The sequence below is a fragment of the Oncorhynchus nerka genome, linkage group LG15 (genome assembly GCF_034236695.1).
Source record: "Oncorhynchus nerka isolate Pitt River linkage group LG15, Oner_Uvic_2.0, whole genome shotgun sequence".
NCBI classification, from domain to species: domain Eukaryota; kingdom Metazoa; phylum Chordata; class Actinopteri; order Salmoniformes; family Salmonidae; genus Oncorhynchus; species Oncorhynchus nerka.
The window spans coordinates 145,225-164,670 of NC_088410.1; the positions used below are offsets into that span (position 1 = coordinate 145,225).

At 36.5% G+C, this 19,446-nt stretch overlaps 1 protein-coding gene across 1 annotated transcript in view; it reads left to right on the forward strand.

The window, feature by feature from the left end:
- rgs11 (regulator of G protein signaling 11) overlaps positions 1-19,446 on the forward strand; it is a 77,684-nt gene that overhangs the window by 38,132 nt on the left and 20,106 nt on the right. Inside the window, exons 10-11 of the mRNA XM_065000818.1 lie at positions 5,518-5,656; positions 5,912-5,994. Of these exons, the coding sequence (XP_064856890.1) occupies positions 5,518-5,656; positions 5,912-5,994 (222 nt within the window). The remainder of the gene's footprint in view (positions 1-5,517; positions 5,657-5,911; positions 5,995-19,446) is intronic.

Here is a 19,446-nt window from a genome sequence, read left to right on the forward strand (position 1 = left end):
TGGTATTGAGTGATGTGGTACTGAGTTATGTGGTACCATGACTGAGTGATGTGGTATTATGACTGAGTGATGTGGTACCATGACTGAGTGATGTGGTATTATGACTGAGTGATGTGGTATTATGACTGAGTGATGTGGTAATAAGACTGAGTGATGTGGTATTATGACTGAGTGATGTGGTATTATGACTGAGTGATGTGGTACTGAGTGATGTGGTATTATTACTGAGTGATGTGGTACTGAGTGATGTGGTACTGAGTGATGTGGTATTATGACTGAGTGATGTGGTACTGAGTGATGTGGTATTATGACTGAGTAATGTGGTACTGAGTGATGTGGTACTTAGTGATGTGGTATTATGACTGAGTGATGTGGTATTATGACTGAGTGATGTGGTATTATGACTGAGTGATGTGGTATTATGACTGAGTGATGTGGTACTGAGTGATGTGGTATTATGACTGAGTGATGTGGTACTGAGTGATGTGGTACTGAGTGATGTGGTATTATGACTGAGTGATGTGGTACTGAGTGATGTGGTACTGAGTGATGTGGTACTGAGTGATGTGGTATTGAGTGATGTGGTACTGAGTGATGTGGTACCATGACTTAGTGATGGGGTATTATTACTGAGTGATGTGGTACCATGACTTAGTGATGTGGTACCATGACTGAGTGATGTGGTACTTAGTGATGTGGTATTATGAATGAGTGATGTGGTATTATTACTGAGTGATGTGGTATTATGACTGAATGATGTGGTATTATGACTGAGTGATGTGGTACTTAGTGATGTGGTATTATGACTGAGTGATGTCGTACTTAGTGATGTGGTACTGAGTGATGTGGTTCTGAGTGATGTGGTATTATGAATGAGTGATGTGGTACTTAGTGATGTGGTATTATGACTGAGTGATGTGGTACTGAGTGATGTGGTATTATTACTGAGTGATGTGGTATTGAGTGATGTGGTACTGAGTTATGTGGTACCATGACTGAGTGATGTGGTACTGAGTGATGTGGTATTATTACTGAGTGATGTGGTATTGAGTGATGTGGTACTGAGTTATGTGGTACCATGACTGAGTGATGTGGTATTATGACTGAGTGATGTGGTACCATGACTGAGTGATGTGGTATTATGACTGAATGATGTGGTACTTAGTGATGTGGTATTATGACTGAGTGATGTCGTACTTAGTGATGTGGTACTGAGTGATGTGGTTCTGAGTGATGTGGTATTATGAATGAGTGATGTGGTACTTAGTGATGTGGTATTATGACTGAGTGATGTGGTACTGAGTGATGTGGTATTATTACTGAGTGATGTGGTATTGAGTGATGTGGTACTGAGTTATGTGGTACCATGACTGAGTGATGTGGTACTGAGTGATGTGGTATTATTACTGAGTGATGTGGTATTGAGTGATGTGGTACTGAGTTATGTGGTACCATGACTGAGTGATGTGGTATTATGACTGAGTGATGTGGTATTATTACTGAGTGATGTGGTATTATGACTGAATGATGTGGTATTATGACTGAGTGATGTGGTACTTAGTGATGTGGTATTATGACTGAGTGATGTCGTACTTAGTGATGTGGTACTGAGTGATGTGGTTCTGAGTGATGTGGTATTATGAATGAGTGATGTGGTACTTAGTGATGTGGTATTATGACTGAGTGATGTGGTACTGAGTGATGTGGTATTATTACTGAGTGATGTGGTATTGAGTGATGTGGTACTGAGTTATGTGGTACCATGACTGAGTGATGTGGTACTGAGTGATGTGGTATTATTACTGAGTGATGTGGTATTGAGTGATGTGGTACTGAGTTATGTGGTACCATGACTGAGTGATGTGGTATTATGACTGAGTGATGTGGTACCATGACTGAGTGATGTGGTATTATGACTGAGTGATGTGGTATTATGACTGAGTGATGTGGTAATATGACTGAGTGATGTGGTATTATGACTGAGTGATGTGGTATTATGACTGAGTGATGTGGTATGACTGAATGATGTACTGAGTGATGTGGTACTGAGTGATGTGGTACTGAGTGATGTGGTACTGAGTGATGTGGTACTGAGTGATGTGGTATTATGACTGAGTGATGTGGTACTGCGTTATGTGGTATTATGACTGAGTGATGTGGTACTGAGTGATGTGGTACTGAGTGATGTGGTATTATGACTGAGTGATGTGGTACTGAGTGATGTGGTATTATGACTGAGTGATGTGGTACTGAGTGATGTGGTATTATGACTGAGTGATGTGGTACTGCGTTATGTGGTATTATGACTGAGTGATGTGGTACTGAGTGATGTGGTACTGAGTGATGTGGTACCATGACTTAGTGATGGGGTATTATTACTGAGTGATGTGGTACTGAGTGATGTGGTACCATGACTGAGTGATGTGGTACTGAGTGATGTGGTATTATGACTGAGTGATGTGGTACTGAGTGATGTGGTATTATGACTGAGTGATGTGGTATTATGACTGAGTGATGTGGTACTGAGTGATGTGGTATTATGACTGAGTGATGTGGTATTATGACTGAGTGATGTGGTATTATGACTGAGTGATGTGGTACTGAGTGATGTGGTACTGAGTGATGTGGTATTATGACTGAGTGATGTGGTACTGAGTGATGTGGTACTGAGTGATGTGGTATTATGACTGAGTGATGTGGTATTATGACTGAGTGATGTGGTACTGAGTGATGTGGTACTGAGTGATGTGGTACTGAGTGATGTGGTATTATGACTGAGTGATGTGGTATTATGACTGAATGATGTGGTATTATTACTGAGTGATGTGGTACTGAGTGATGTGGTATTATGACTGAGTGATGTGGTACTTAGTGATGTGGTATTATGACTGAGTGATGTGGTACTGAGTGATGTGGTACTGAGTGATGTGGTACTTAGTGATGTGGTATTATGACTGAGTTATGTGGTACTATGACTTAGTGATGTGGTATTATGACTGAGTGATGTGGTGCTGAGTGATGTGGTACTATGACTGAGTGATGTCGTACTGAGTGATGTGGTACTGAGTGATGTGGTACTGAGTGATGTGGTATTATTACTGAGTGATGTGGTACTGCGTGATGTGGTATTATGACTGAGTGATGTGGTGCTGAGTGATGTGGTACTGAGTGATGTGGTATTATGAATGAGTGATGTGGTACTTAGTGATGTGGTATTATGACTGAGTGATGTGGTATTATTACTGAGTGATGTGGTATTATTACTGAGTGATGTGGTATTATTACTGAGTGATGTGGTACTGAGTGATGTGGTATTATGACTGAGTGATGTGGTATTATTACTGATGTGATGTGAGTGATGTATGACTGAGTGATGTGGTACCATGACTTAGTGATGTGGTATTATTACTGAGTGATGTGGTATTATTACTGAGTGATGTGGTATTATTACTGAGTGATGTGGTACTGAGTGATGTGGTATTATGACTGAGTGATGTGGTATTATGACTGAGTGATGTGGTATTATTACTGAGTGATGTGGTATTATGACTGAGTGATGTGGTACCATGACTTAGTGATGTGGTATTATGACTGAGTGATGTGGTACTGAGTGATGTGGTATTATGACTGAGTGATGTGGTACTGAGTGATGTGGTATTATGACTGAGTGATGTGGTATTATGACTGTGATGTGATACTTAGTGATGTGGTATTATGACTGAGTGATGTGGTACCATGACTTAGTGATGTGGTACTGAGTTATGTGGTATTATGACTGAGGGATGTGGTACTATGACTGAGTGATGTGGTACCATGACTTAGTGATGTGATACTGAGTGATGTGGTATTATGAATGAGTGATGTGGTACTTAGTGATGTGGTATTATGACTGAGTGATGTGGTACTGAGTGATGTGGTATTATTACTGAGTGATGTGGTATTATGACTGAGTGATGTGGTACCATGACTGAGTGATGTGGTACTGAGTGATGTGGTATTATGACTGAGTGATGTGGTACTGGGTGATGTGGTATTATGACTGAGTGATGTGGTACTGAGTGATGTGGTATTATGACTGAGTGATGTGGTACTGAGTGATGTGGTACTGAGTGATGTGGTATTATGACTGAGTGATGTGGTACTGAGTTATGTGGTATTATGACTGAGTGATGTGGTACTTAGTGATGTGGTATTATGACTGAGTGATGTGGTACTGAGTGATGTGGTATTATGACTGAGTGATGTGGTGCTGAGTGATGTGGTACTGAGTGATGTGGTATTATGACTGAGTGATGTGGTACTGAGTGATGTGGTACTTAGTGATGTGGTATTATGACTGAGTGATGTGGTATTATGACTGAGTGATGTGGTACCATGACTTAGTGATGTGATACTGAGCGATGTGGTATTATGACTGAGGGATGTGGTACTATGACTGAGTGATGTGGTACTGAGTGATGTGGTATTATGACTTACTGATGTGGTATTATGACTGAGTGATGTGGTACCATGACTTAGTGATGTGGTATTATGACTGAGTGATGTGGTACTTAGTGATGTGGTACCATGACTTAGTGATGTGGTATTATGACTGAGTGATGTGGTACTGAGTGATGTGGTATTATGACTGAGTGATGTGGTACCATGACTTAGTCATGTGGTATTATGACTGAGTGATGTGGTATTATGACTGAGTGATTTGGTCCTGAGTTATGTGGTATTATGACTGAGTGATGTGGTACTGAGTGATGTGGTACTGAGTGATGTGGTATTATGACTGAGTGATGTGGTATTATTACTGAGTGATGTGGTATTATGACTGAGTGATGTGGTACCATGACTTAGTGATGTGTTATGTATGACTGAGTGATGTGGTACTGAGTGATGTGGTACTGAGTGATGTGGTACTTAGTGATGTGGTATTATGACTGAGTGATGTGGTACTGAGTGATGTGGTACTGAGTGATGTGGTATTATGACTGAGTGATGTGGTACCATGACTTAGTCATGTGGTATTATGACTGAGTGATGTGGTATTATGACTGAGTGATTTGGTCCTGAGTTATGTGGTATTATGACTGAGTGATGTGGTACTGAGTGATGTGGTACTGAGTGATGTGGTATTATGACTGAGTGATGTGGTATTATTACTGAGTGATGTGGTATTATGACTGAGTGATGTGGTACCATGACTTAGTGATGTGTTATTATGACTGAGTGATGTGGTACTGAGTGATGTGGTACTGAGTGATGTGGTACTTAGTGATGTGGTATTATGACTGAGTGATGTGGTACTGAGTGATGTGGTACTTAGTGATGTGGTATTATGACTGAGGGATGTGGTACTTAGTGATGTGGTATATGACTGAGTGATGTGGTACTTAGTGATGTGGTATTATGACTGAGGGATGTGGTATTATGACTGAGGGATGTGGTACTTAGTGATGTGGTATTATGACTGAGGGATGTGGTACTGTGATCTGAGTATGTGGTATTATGATCTGTGTGTGTGTGTAGGAACTTTCTGGCCCCTGGGGCAGCTCGCTGGGTGAACATCGATAGTAGGACCATGGAGAGAACACTGGAGGGAATCAAACGACCTCATCGCTTCATTATGGACGACGCCCAGATGCACATCTACTTCCTCATGAAGAAGGTAACCCATGACCTCAAACACCTGAACCCTGACCTCTAACCCCTGAACTGTAAACCGTAACCTCTCTAGTACTCCTACCCCAGGTATCTGACCTCTAACCTCTAGTACTCCTACCCCAGGAATCTAACCTCTAACCTCTAGGACTCCTACCCCAGGTATCTAACCTCTAACCTCTACTACTCCTACCCGGGAATCTAACCTCTAACCTCTAGGACTCCTACCCTAGGTATCTAACCACTAACCTCTGACTTCTAGGACTCCTACCCCAGGTATCTGAAGTCTGAGCTGTATAAGAACATGCTGGCCAAAGCCATCGTTCCCCAGGAGACCAAGAAGAGGTACTCAGGAAATTTTACATTACAATATATACTACATTACAATGTATAATCCTCAATATACTACAACACAATATCTACTCCTCAAAATATTACATTACAATATATACTTCTCAATATACAACATTACAATAGATATTCCTCCATATATTACATTACAATATATACTCATCAATATACTGCAATACTATATATACCCTTCAATATACTACATTACAATATATATTTCTCAATATACTACTTTAAAATATATACTACATTAAAATATATACTTCTCAATATATTACATTACAATATATACTCATCAATATACTGCAATACTATATATACCCTTCAATATACTACATTACAATATATATTTCTCAATATACTACTTTAAAATATATACTACATTAAAATATATACTTCTCAATATATTACATTACAATATATATTTCTCAATATACTACATTACAATATATACTTCTCAATATACTCCATTGAAATTGATACTCCTCAATATACTACATTACAATATAGACAATATACTACATTACAATATATACCCTCAATATACTACATTACAATTGATACTCCTCAATATACTACAATATATACTCCTCAATATACTACATTACAATATATATTCCTCAATATACTACATTACAATATATACTCCTCAATATACTACATTACAATTGATACTCAATATACTCAATATACTCAATATACTACATTACAATATATATTCCTCAATATACTACATTACAATATATACTCCTCAATATACTACATTACAATATATACTCCTCAATATACTACATTACAATATATACTTCTCAATATATACATTACAATATATACTCCTCCTCAATACATTACAATATATACTCCTCTACAATATATACTCCTCAATTAATATATACTCCTCAATATACAATATACTACATTACAATATATACTCCTCAATATACTACATTACAATATATACTCCTCATATACTACATTACAATATATACTCCTCAATATACTACATATATACTCCTCAATATACTACATTACTATATATACTCCTCAATATACTACATTACAATATATACTCTCCAATATACGAATAAACTATATTACAATATATACACCTACATTATACTCAATATCAAATATGGCCAATATACTACATTACTATAGGGCTGTACCCAGGCACTCCGTGTTTCTCAATAAGAACATACAATATTAGCTGTGGTATACACCTCATATACTCAAATATGGCCAATATACACCTCCTTGGGCCTTAATTGCTTAAATATATACTCCCCAATATACTACATTACAATGTACAGTGCCTTTGGAAAGTAGTCAGACCCCTTGACTTTTTCCACATTTTGTTGGCGGATAATTTTCCAGATTGTCTAGCCCGGCTGATTTGTAGGGGTCCAGATTTTGCAGCTCTTTCAGAACATCAGCTATCTGGATTTGGGGGAAGGAGAAATGGGGAGGCTTGGGCAAGATGCTGTGGGGGGTGCGGAACTGTTGACCATGGTAGCGGTGAAAAGCATGGCCAGCCGTAGAAAAATGCTTATTGATATTCTAAATTATCATGGATTTATCGGTGGTGACAGTGTTTCCTATCCTCAGTGCAGTGGGCAGCTGGGAGGAGGTCCTCTTATTCTCCATGGACTTTACAGTGTTTCCTATCCTCAGTGCAGTGGGCAGCTGGGAGGAGGTCCTCTTATTCTCCATGGACTTTACAGTGTTTCCTATCCTCAGTGCAGTGGGCAGCTGGGAGGAGGTCCTCTTATTCTCCATGGACTTTACAGTGTTTCCTATCCTCAGTGCAGTGGGCAGCTGGGAGGAGGTCCTCTTATTCTCCATGGACTTTACAGTGTTTCCTATCCTCAGTGCAGTGGGCAGCTGGGAGGAGGTCCTCTTATTCTCCATGGACTTTACAGTGTTTCCTATCCTCAGTGCAGTGGGCAGCTGGGAGGAGGTCCTCTTATTCTCCATGGACTTTACAGTGTTTCCTATCCTCAGTGCAGTGGGCAGCTGGGAGGAGGTCCTCTTATTCTCCATGGACTTTACAGTGTTTCCTATCCTCAGTGCAGTGGGCAGCTGGGAGGAGGTCCTCTTATTCTCCATGGACTTTACAGTGTTTCCTATCCTCAGTGCAGTGGGCAGCTGGGAGGAGGTCCTCTTATTCTCCATGGACTTTACAGTGTTTCCTATCCTCAGTGCAGTGGGCAGCTGGGAGGAGGTCCTCTTATTCTCCATGGACTTTACAGTGTTTCCTATCCTCAGTGGGCAGCTGGGAGGAGGTCCTCTTATTCTCCATGGACTTTACTCAGTTATTCTGGGAGGAGGTCCTCTTATTCTCCATGGACTTTACAGTGTTTCCTATCCTCAGTGCAGTGGGCAGCTGGGAGGAGGTCCTCTTATTCTCCATGGACTTTACAGTGTTTCCTATCCTCAGTGCAGTGGGCAGCTGGGAGGAGGTGCTCTTATTCTCCATGGACTTTACAGTGTTTCCTATCCTCAGTGCAATGGGCAGCTGGGAGGAGGTCCTCTTATTCTCCATGGACTTTACAGTGTTTCCTATCCTCAGTGCAGTGGGCAGCTGGGAGGAGGTCCTCTTATTCTCCATGGACTTTACAGTGATTCCTATCCTCAGTGCAGTGGGCAGCTGGGAGGAGGTCCTCTTATTCTCCATGGACTTTACAGTGTTCCAGAACTTTTTAGAGTTTGTGCTACAGGATGCAAATTTCTGTTTGAAAAAGCTAGCCTTTGCCTACTTAACTGCCTGGGTATATTGGTTGCTAACTTCCCTGAACAGTTGCATATCGCGGGGCCTATTCAATGCTACTGTTGGAATGAGGTCATTATCCTTCCAGGATACCCTGGCCGATTAGAAAGGCCCTGCTCGCTGAAGTGTTTTAGGGAGCGCTTGACAGTGATGAGGGGTGGTCGTTTGACTGCAGACCCATTACAGACGCAGGCTATACTTATTTCCCACCATAATTTGAAAATAAATTAATAAAAAATCCTACAATGTGATTTTCTGGATTTTTCCCTCTCATTTTGTCTGTCATAGTTGAGGTGTACCTATGATGAAAATTACAGGCCTCCCATCTTTTTAAGTGGGAGAAGTTGCACAATTGGTGGCTGACTAAATACTTTTTGCCCCACTGTATATAGACAGGTAAATTGACTTTACCACAGGTGGACTGTAATCAAGTTGTAGAAACATCTCAAGGATGATCAATGGAAACAGGATGCACCTGAGAGTCTCACAGCAAAGGATCTCAATACTTATGTAAATATGACAGTTATTATGAGGTATGACAGTTATTATGATGAGGTATGCCAGTTATTATGAGGTATGACAGTTATTATGATGAGGTATGACAGTTATTATGAGGTATGACAGTTATTATGTTATTATGAGGTATGACAGTTATTATGAGGTATGACAGTTATTATTATGAGGATGAGTTATTATTATGAGGTAGTTATTATATGAGGTATGACAGTTATTATGATGAGGTATGACAGTTATTATGAGGTATGACAGTTATTATGATGAGATGAGGTATGCCAGTTATTATGATGAGGTATGACAGTTATTATGATGAGGTATGACAGTTATTATGAGTATAGTTATTGATGATGGTATGACAGTTATTATGATGAGGTATGACAGTTATTATGAGGTATGACAGTTATTATGATGAGGTATGACAGTTATTATGCTGAGGTATGACAGTTATTATGAGGTATGACAGTTATTATGATGAGGTATGACAGTTATTATGATGAGGTATGCCAGTTATTATGATGAGGTATGACAGTTATTATATGAGGTATGACAGTTATTATGATGAGGTATGAGGTATGTTATTATGATGAGGTATGACAGTTATTATGATGAGGTATGCCAGTTATTATGATGAGGTATGACAGTTATTATGATGAGGTATGACAGTTATTATGATGAGGTATGACAGTTATTATGATGAGGTATGACAGTTATTATGATGAGGTATGACAGTTATTATGATGAGGTATGACAGTTATTATGATGAGGTATGACAGTTATTATTATGAGGTATGACAGTTATTATGAGGTATGACAGTTATTATGATGAGTATGACAGTTATTATGATGAGGTATGACAGTTATTATGATGAGGTATGACAGTTATTATTATGAGGTATGACAGTTATTATGAGGTATGACTGTTATTTATTATGATGATGAGGTATGACAGTTATTATGATGAGGTATGACAGTTATTATTATGAGGTATGACAGTTATTATGATGAGGTATGACAGTTATTATGATGAGGTATGACAGTTATTATGATGAGGTATGACAGTTATTTGATGAGGTATGACAGTTATTATGGTATGACAGTTATTATGATGAGATATGACAGTTATTATGATGAGGTATGACAGTTATTATGATGAGGTATGACAGTTATTATGATGAGGTATATTATTATGATGAGGTATGACAGTTATTATGATGAGGTATGACAGTTATTATTATGATGACAGGTGATGAGGTATGACAGTTATTATGATGAGGTATGACAGTTATTATGATGATGAGGTATGACAGTTATTATGATGAGGTATGACAGTTATTATGATGAGGTATGACAGTTATTATGATGAGGTATGACAGTTATTATGAGGTATGACAGTTATTATGATGTTATTATGATGAGGTATGACAGTTATTATGATGAGGTATCACAGTTATTATTATGAGGTATGACAGTTATTATGATGAGGTATGACAGTTATTATGATGAGGTATGACAGTTATTATGAGGTATGCCAGTTATTATGACGAGGTATGCCAGTTAATATGATGAGATATGCCAGTTATTATGATGAGGTATGACAGTTATTATCATGAGATATGCCAGTTATTATGATGAATACTTATGTAAATAAGGTATTTCTGATTTTTCAACAACAACCAAATATTCTAAAAGCCTGTTTACACTTTGTGGGTACTGTGTGTAGGTTTAAAATTAATCCATTTTGGAATGAGACTGTAATGTAACATTGTGTTGCTGAGGATTGTTTTTAAATTGAATCTGTAATGTAACAAAGTGTGGAAAAAGTCAATGGGTCCGAATACTTTCCGAATGCAGTCAATATATACTACACTGCAATATATACTCCTGAATATATATTCAATATATACTACACTGCAATATATACTCCTGAATATATACTCAATATATACTCCTGAATATATACTCAATATATACTACACTGCAATATATACTCCTGAATATATACTCAATATATACTCCTGAATATATACTCAATATATACTACACTGCAATATATACTCCTGAATATATATTCAATACATAGTACACTGCAATATATACTCCTGAATATATACTCAATATATACTACACTGCAATATATACTCCTGGACATATACTCAATATATACTACACTGCAATATATACTCCTGGACATATACTTAATATATACTACACTGCAATATATACTCCTGGACATATACTCAATATATACTACACTGCAATATATACTCCTGAATATATATTCAATACATACTCAATTACAATATATACTCCTGAATATATACTCAACATATACTACACTGCAATATATACTCCTGAATATATACTCAATATATACTACACTGCAATATATACTCCTGAATATATAGTCAATATATACTACACTGCAATATATACTCCTGAATATATACTCAATATATACTACACTGCAATATATACTCCTGAATATATACTCAATATATACTACACTGTAATATACTCCTGAGTATATACTCAATATATACTACACTGCAATATATACTCCTGAATATATATTCAATATATACTCCTGAATATATACTCAATATATACTCCTGAATATATACTCAATATATACTCCTGAATATATACTCTTTATATACCACACTGCAATATATACTCAATAAATACTACACTGCTATATATACTCCTGAATATATATTCAATATATACTACACTGCAATATATACTCCTGAATATATACTCAACATATACTACACTGCAATATATACTCCTGAATATATATTCAATATATACTACACTGCAATATATACTCCTGAATATATACTCAATATATACTACACTGCAATATATACTCCTGAATATATACTCAATATATACTACACTGCAATATATACTCCTGAATATATACTCAATATATACTACACTGCAATATATACTCCTGAATATATACTCAATATATACTACACTGCAATATATACTCCTGAATATATACTCAATATATACTCAATTACAATATATACTCCTGAATATATACTCAATATATACTACACTGCAATATATACTCCTGGACATATACTCAATATATACTACACTGCAATATATACTCCTGAATATATACTCAATATATACTACACTGTAATATACTCCTGAATATATATTCCATATATACTACACTGCAATATATACTCCTGACTATATACTCAATATATACTACACTGTAATATACTCCTGAATATATATTCCATATATACTACACTGCAATATACTCCTGGATATATATTCATACAATATATAATATTACAATTAATATATACTCATGGATATATAGTCAATATACACTCAATTACAATATATACTCCTGGATATTGTCACGATCGTCGTATGAAGCGGACCAAAATGCAGCGTGGTATGTATTCATGATGATTTTTTAATAAAAGAAAGCACTGAACACTGAATACAAACTACACAAAACAATAAACGAAATAACGACCGTGTAGCTATAATGAGAACTGTGCTGACACAAGCAACTAACATAGACAATCACCCACAAACAAACAGTGAAACCCAGGCTACCTAAGTATGATTCTCAATCAGAGACAACTAATGACACGTGCCTCTGATTGAGAACCATACTAGGCCGAAACATAGAAATCCCCAAAATCATAGAAAAACAAACAGACTGCCCACCCCAACTCACGCCCTGACCAAACTAAATAATGACAAAACAAAGGAAATAAAGGTCAGAACGTGACAAATATATAGTTAATATATACTCAATCACAATATATACTCATCAAATATATACTCCTGAATATATATTCAATATATACTCAATTACAATATATACTCCTGGATATATAGTCAATATATACTCAATTACAATATATACTCCTGGATATATAGTCAATATATACTCAATTACAATATATACTCCTGGATATATAGTCAATATATACTCAATTACAATATATACTCCTGGATATATAGTCAATATATACTCAATTACAATATATACTCCTGGATATATAGTCAATATATACTCAATTACAATATATACTCCTGGATATATAGTCAATATATACTCAATTACAATATATACTCCTGGATATATAGTCAATATATACTCAATTACAATATATACTCCTGGATATATAGTCAATATATACTCAATTACAATATATACTCCTGGATATATAGTCAATATATACTCAATTACAATATATACTCCTGGATATATAGTCAATATATACTCAATTACAATATATACTCCTGGATATATAGTCAATATATACTCAATTACAATATATACTCCCTGGATATATAGTCAATATATACTCAATTACAATATATACTCCTGGATATATAGTCAATATATACTCAATTACAATATATACTCCTGGATATATAGTCAATATATACTCAATTACAATATATACTCCTGGATATATAGTCAATATATACTCAATTACAATATATACTCCTGGATATATAGTCAATATATACTCAATTACAATATATACTCCTGGATATATAGTCAATATATACTCAATTACAATATATACTCCTGGATATATAGTCAATATATACTCAATTACAATATATACTCCTGGATATATAGTCAATATATACTCAATTACAATATATACTCCTGGATATATAGTCAATATATACTCAATTACAATATATACTCCTGGATATATAGTCAATATATACTCAATTACAATATATACTCCTGGATATATAGTCAATATATACTCAATTACAATATATACTCCTGGATATATAGTCAATATATACTCAATTACAATATATACTCCTGGATATATAGTCAATATATACTCAATTACAATATATACTCCTGGATATATAGTCAATATATACTCAATTACAATATATACTCCTGGATATATAGTCAATATATACTCAATTACAATATATACTCCTGGATATATAGTCAATATATACTCAATTACAATATATACTCCTGGATATATAGTCAATATATACTCAATTACAATATATACTCCTGGATATATAGTCAATATATACTCAATTACAATATATACTCCTGGATATATAGTCAATATATACTCAATTACAATATATACTCCTGGATATATAGTCAATATATACTCAATTACAATATATACTCCTGGATATATAGTCAATATATACTCAATTACAATATATACTCCTGGATATATAGTCAATATATACTCAATTACAATATATACTCCTGGATATATAGTCAATATATACTCAATTACAATATATACTCCTGGATATATAGTCAATATATACTCAATTACAATATATACTCCTGGATATATAGTCAATATATACTCAATTACAATATATACTCCTGGATATATAGTCAATATATACTCAATTACAATATATACTCCTGGATATATAGTCAATATATACTCAATTACAATATATACTCCTGGATATATATTCAATATATACCTCAATATACAATATATACTCCTGGATATATAGTCAATATATACTCAATTACAATATATACTCCTGGATATATAGTCAATATATACTCAATTACAATATATACTCCTGGATATATAGTCAATATATACTCAATTACAATATATACTCCTGGATATATAGTCAATATATACTCAATTACAATATATACTCCTGGATATATAGTCAATATATACTCAATTACAATATATACTCCTGGATATATAGTCAATATATACTCAATTACAATATATACTCCTGGATATATAGTCAATATATACTCAATTACAATATATACTCCTGGATATATAGTCAATATATACTCAATTACAATATATACTCCTGGATATATAGTCAATATATAGACTCCAATACAATATATACTCCTGGATATATAGTCAATATATACTCAATTACAATATATACTCCTGGATATATAGTCAATATATACTCAATTACAATATATACTCCTGGATATATAGTCAATATATACTCAATTACAATATATACTCCTGGATATATAGTCAATATATACTCCAATACAATATATACAACTCAAAATATACTCAATAAATATTAAGTATATACTCCTCAAATATATACTCCTCAATATAAACTCTGCAATATACTACAATACGATATATACTCCTCAATATAAACTCTGCAATATACTACAATACGATATATACTCCTCAATATAAACTCTGCAATATACTACAATACGATATATACTCCTCAATATAAACTCTGCAATATACTACAATACGATATATACTCCTCAATATAAACTCTGCAATATACTACAATACGATATATACTCCTCAATATAAACTCTGCAATATACTACAATACGATATATACTCCTCAATATAATAAATATATACTCCAATATATAAACTCTGCAATATAAGATATATACTCCTCAATATAAACTCTGCAATATACTACAATACGATATATACTCCTCAATATAAACTCTGCAATATACTACAATACGATATATACTCCTCATATAAATAAACTACAATACGATATATACTCCTCAATATAAACTCTACTACAATACGATATATACTCCTCAATATAAACTCTGCAATATACTACAATACGATATATACTCCTCAATATAAACTCTGCAATATACTACAATACGATATATACTCCTCAATATAAACTCTGCAATATACTACAATACGATATATACTCCTCAATATAAACTCTGCAATATACTACATATACAATATATACTCCTCAATATAAACTCTGCAATATACTACAATACGATATATACTCCTCAATATAAACTCTGCAATATACTACAATACGATATATACTCCTCAATATAAACTCTGCAATATACTACAATACGATATATACTCCTCAATATAAACTCTGCAATATACTACAATACGATATATACTCCTCAAGATATGCTGCATTACAATATATACACTCGTAAATATATATATATATCATTACAATATATACACTCGTAAATATATATATATATCATTACAATATATACACTCGTATATATATATATATATATCATTACAATATACAGTGTGTGTTCAAAACATTAGGAACACCTGCGTTTTCCCTGACACAGACTGAGCAGGTGAATCCAGGTGAAAACTGAAACAGAATGACGAGGTGAATCCAGGTGAAAGCTGAAACAGAATGACCAGGTGAATCCAGGTGAAAGCTGGATTCACCTGGTCAGGGCCTACATTAAGCTGTCAGGGCCTACATAAAGCTGTCAGGGCCTACATTAAGCTGTCAGGGCCTACATAAAGCTGTTAGGGCCTACATAAAGCTGTTAGGGACTACATAAAGCTGTTAGGGCCTACATAAAGCTGTTAGGGCCTACATAAAGCTGTTAGGGCCTACATAAAGCTGTTAGGGCCTACATAAAGCTGTCAGGGCCTACATAAAGCTGTCAGGGCCTACATAAAGCTCAGGGCCTACATAAAGCTGTTACAGGGCCTACATAAAGCTGTTAGGGCCTACATAAAGCTGTTAGGGCCTACATAAAGCTGTCAGGGCCTACATAAAGCTGTCAGGGCCTACATAAAGCTGTCAGGGCCTACATAAAGCTGTAGGGCCTACATAAAGCTGTCAGGGCCTACATAAAGCTGTCAGGGCCTACATAAAGCTGTTAGGGCCTACATAAAGCTGTTAGGGCCTACATAAAGCTGTTAGGGCCTACATAAAGCTGTTAGGGCCTACATAAAGCTGTTAGGGCCTACATAAAGCTGTTAGGGCCTACATAAAGCTGTTAGGGCCTACATAAAGCTGTTAGGGCCTACATAAAGCTGTTAGGGCCTACATAAAGCTGTTAGGGCCTACATAAAGCTGTTAGGGCCTACATAAAGCTGTTAGGGCCTACATAAAGCTGTTAGGGCCTACATAAAGCTGTCAGGGCCTACATAAAGCTGTAGGGCCTACATAAAGCTGTTAGGGCCTACATAAAGCTGTTAGGGCCTACATAAAGCTGTCAGGGCCTACATAAAGCTGTTAGGGCCTACATAAAGCTGTTAGGGCCTACATAAAGCTGTTAGGGCCTACATAAAGCTGTTAGGGCCTACATAAAGCTGTTAGGGCCTACATAAAGCTGTTAGGGCCTACATAAAGCTGTTAGGGCCTACATAAAGCTGTTAGGGCCTACATAAAGCTGTTAGGGCCTACATAAAGCTGTCAGGGCCTACATAAAAGCTGTTACATAAAGCTGTTCAGGGGCCTACATAAAGCTGTTCAGGGCCTACATAAAGCTGTCAGGGCCTACATAAAGCTGTTAGGGCCTACATAAAGCTGTTAGGGCCTACATAAAGTAGTTAGGGCCTACATAAAGCTGTCAGGGGTCCTACATAAAGCTGTCAGGGCCTACATAAAGCTGTTAGGGCCTACATAAAGCTGTCAGGGCCTACATAAAGCTGTTAGGGCCTACATAAAGCTGTTAGGGCCTACATAAAGCTGTCAGGGCCTACATAAAGCTGTCAGGGCCTACATAAAGCTGTTAGGGCCTACATAAAGCTGTCAGGGCCTACATAAAGCTGTCAGGGCCTACATAAAGCTGTCAGGGCCTACATAAAGCTGTTAGGGCCTACATAAAGCTGTTAGGGCCTACATAAAGCTGTCAGGGCCTACATAAAGCTGTTAGGGCCTACATAAAGCTGTTAGGGCCTACATAAAGCTGTTAGGGCCTACATAAAGCTGTCAGGGCCTACATAAAGCTGTTAGGGCCTACATAAAGCTGTTAGGGCCTACATAAAGCTGTTAGGGCCTACATAAAGCTGTTAGGGCCTACATAAAGCTGTAGGGCCTACATAAAGCTGTTAGGGCCTACATAAAGCTGTTACAGCCTACATAAAGCTGTTAGGGCCTACATAAAGCTGTTAGGGCCTACATAAAGCTGTTAGGGCCTACATAAAGCTGTTAGGGCCTACATAAAGCTGTTAGGGCCTACATAAAGCTGTTAGGGCCTACATAAAGCTGTTAGGGCCTACATAAAGCTGTTAGGGCCTACATAAAGCTGTTAAAGCTGGCCTACATAAAGCTGTTAGGGCCTACATAAAGCTGTTAGGGCCTACATAAAGCTGTTAGGGCCTACATAAAGCTGTTAGGGCCTACATAAAGCTGTTAGGGCCTACATAAAAGGGCTACATGTTAGGGCCTACATAAAGCTGTTAGGGCCTACATAAAGCTGTTAGGGCCTACATAAAGCTGTTAGGGCCTACATAAAGCTGTTAGGGCCTACATAAAGCTGTCAGGGCCTACATAAAGCTGTTAGGGACTACATAAAGCTGTTAGGGCCTACATAAAGCTGTTAGGGTTAGGGCCTACATAAAGCTGTCAGGGCCTACATAAAGCTGTTAGGGCCTACATAAAGCTGTTAGGGCCTACATAAAGCTGTTAGGCCCTACATAAAGCTGCTAGGGCCTACATAAAGCTGTTAGGGCCTACATAAAGTAGTTAGGGCCTACATAAAGCTGTTAGGGCCTACATAAAGCTGTCAGGGACTACATAAAGCTGTCAGGGCCTACATAAAGCTGTCAGGGACTACATAAAGCTGTTAGGGCCTACATAAAGCTGTTAGGGCCTACATAAAGCTACATACATAAAGCTGTCAGGGCCTACATAAAGCTGTTAGGGCCTACATAAAGCTGTTAGGGCCTACATAAAGCTGTTAGGGCCTACATAAAGCTGTCAGGGCCTACATAAAGCTGTTAGGGCCTACATAAAGCTGTTAGGGCCTACATAAAGCTGTTAGGGCCTACATAAAGCTGTTAGGGCCTACATAAAGCTGTTAGGGCCTACATAAAGCTGTTAGGGCCTACATAAAGCTGTCAGGGCCTACATAAAGCTGTTAGGGCCTACATAAAGCTGTTAGGGCCTACATAAAGCTGTCAGGGCCTACATAAAGCTGTTAGGGCCTACATAAAGCTGTTAGGGCCTACATAAAGCTGTTAGGGCCTACATAAAGCTGTCAGGGCCTACATAAAGCTGTTACGGCCTACATAAAGCTGTTAGGGCCTACATAAAGCTGTTAGGGCCTACATAAAGCTGTTAGGGCCTAGGGCCTACATAAAGCTGTTAGGCCCTACATAAAGCTGTCAGGGCCTACATAAAGCTGTTAGGGCCTACATAAAGTTGTTAGGGCC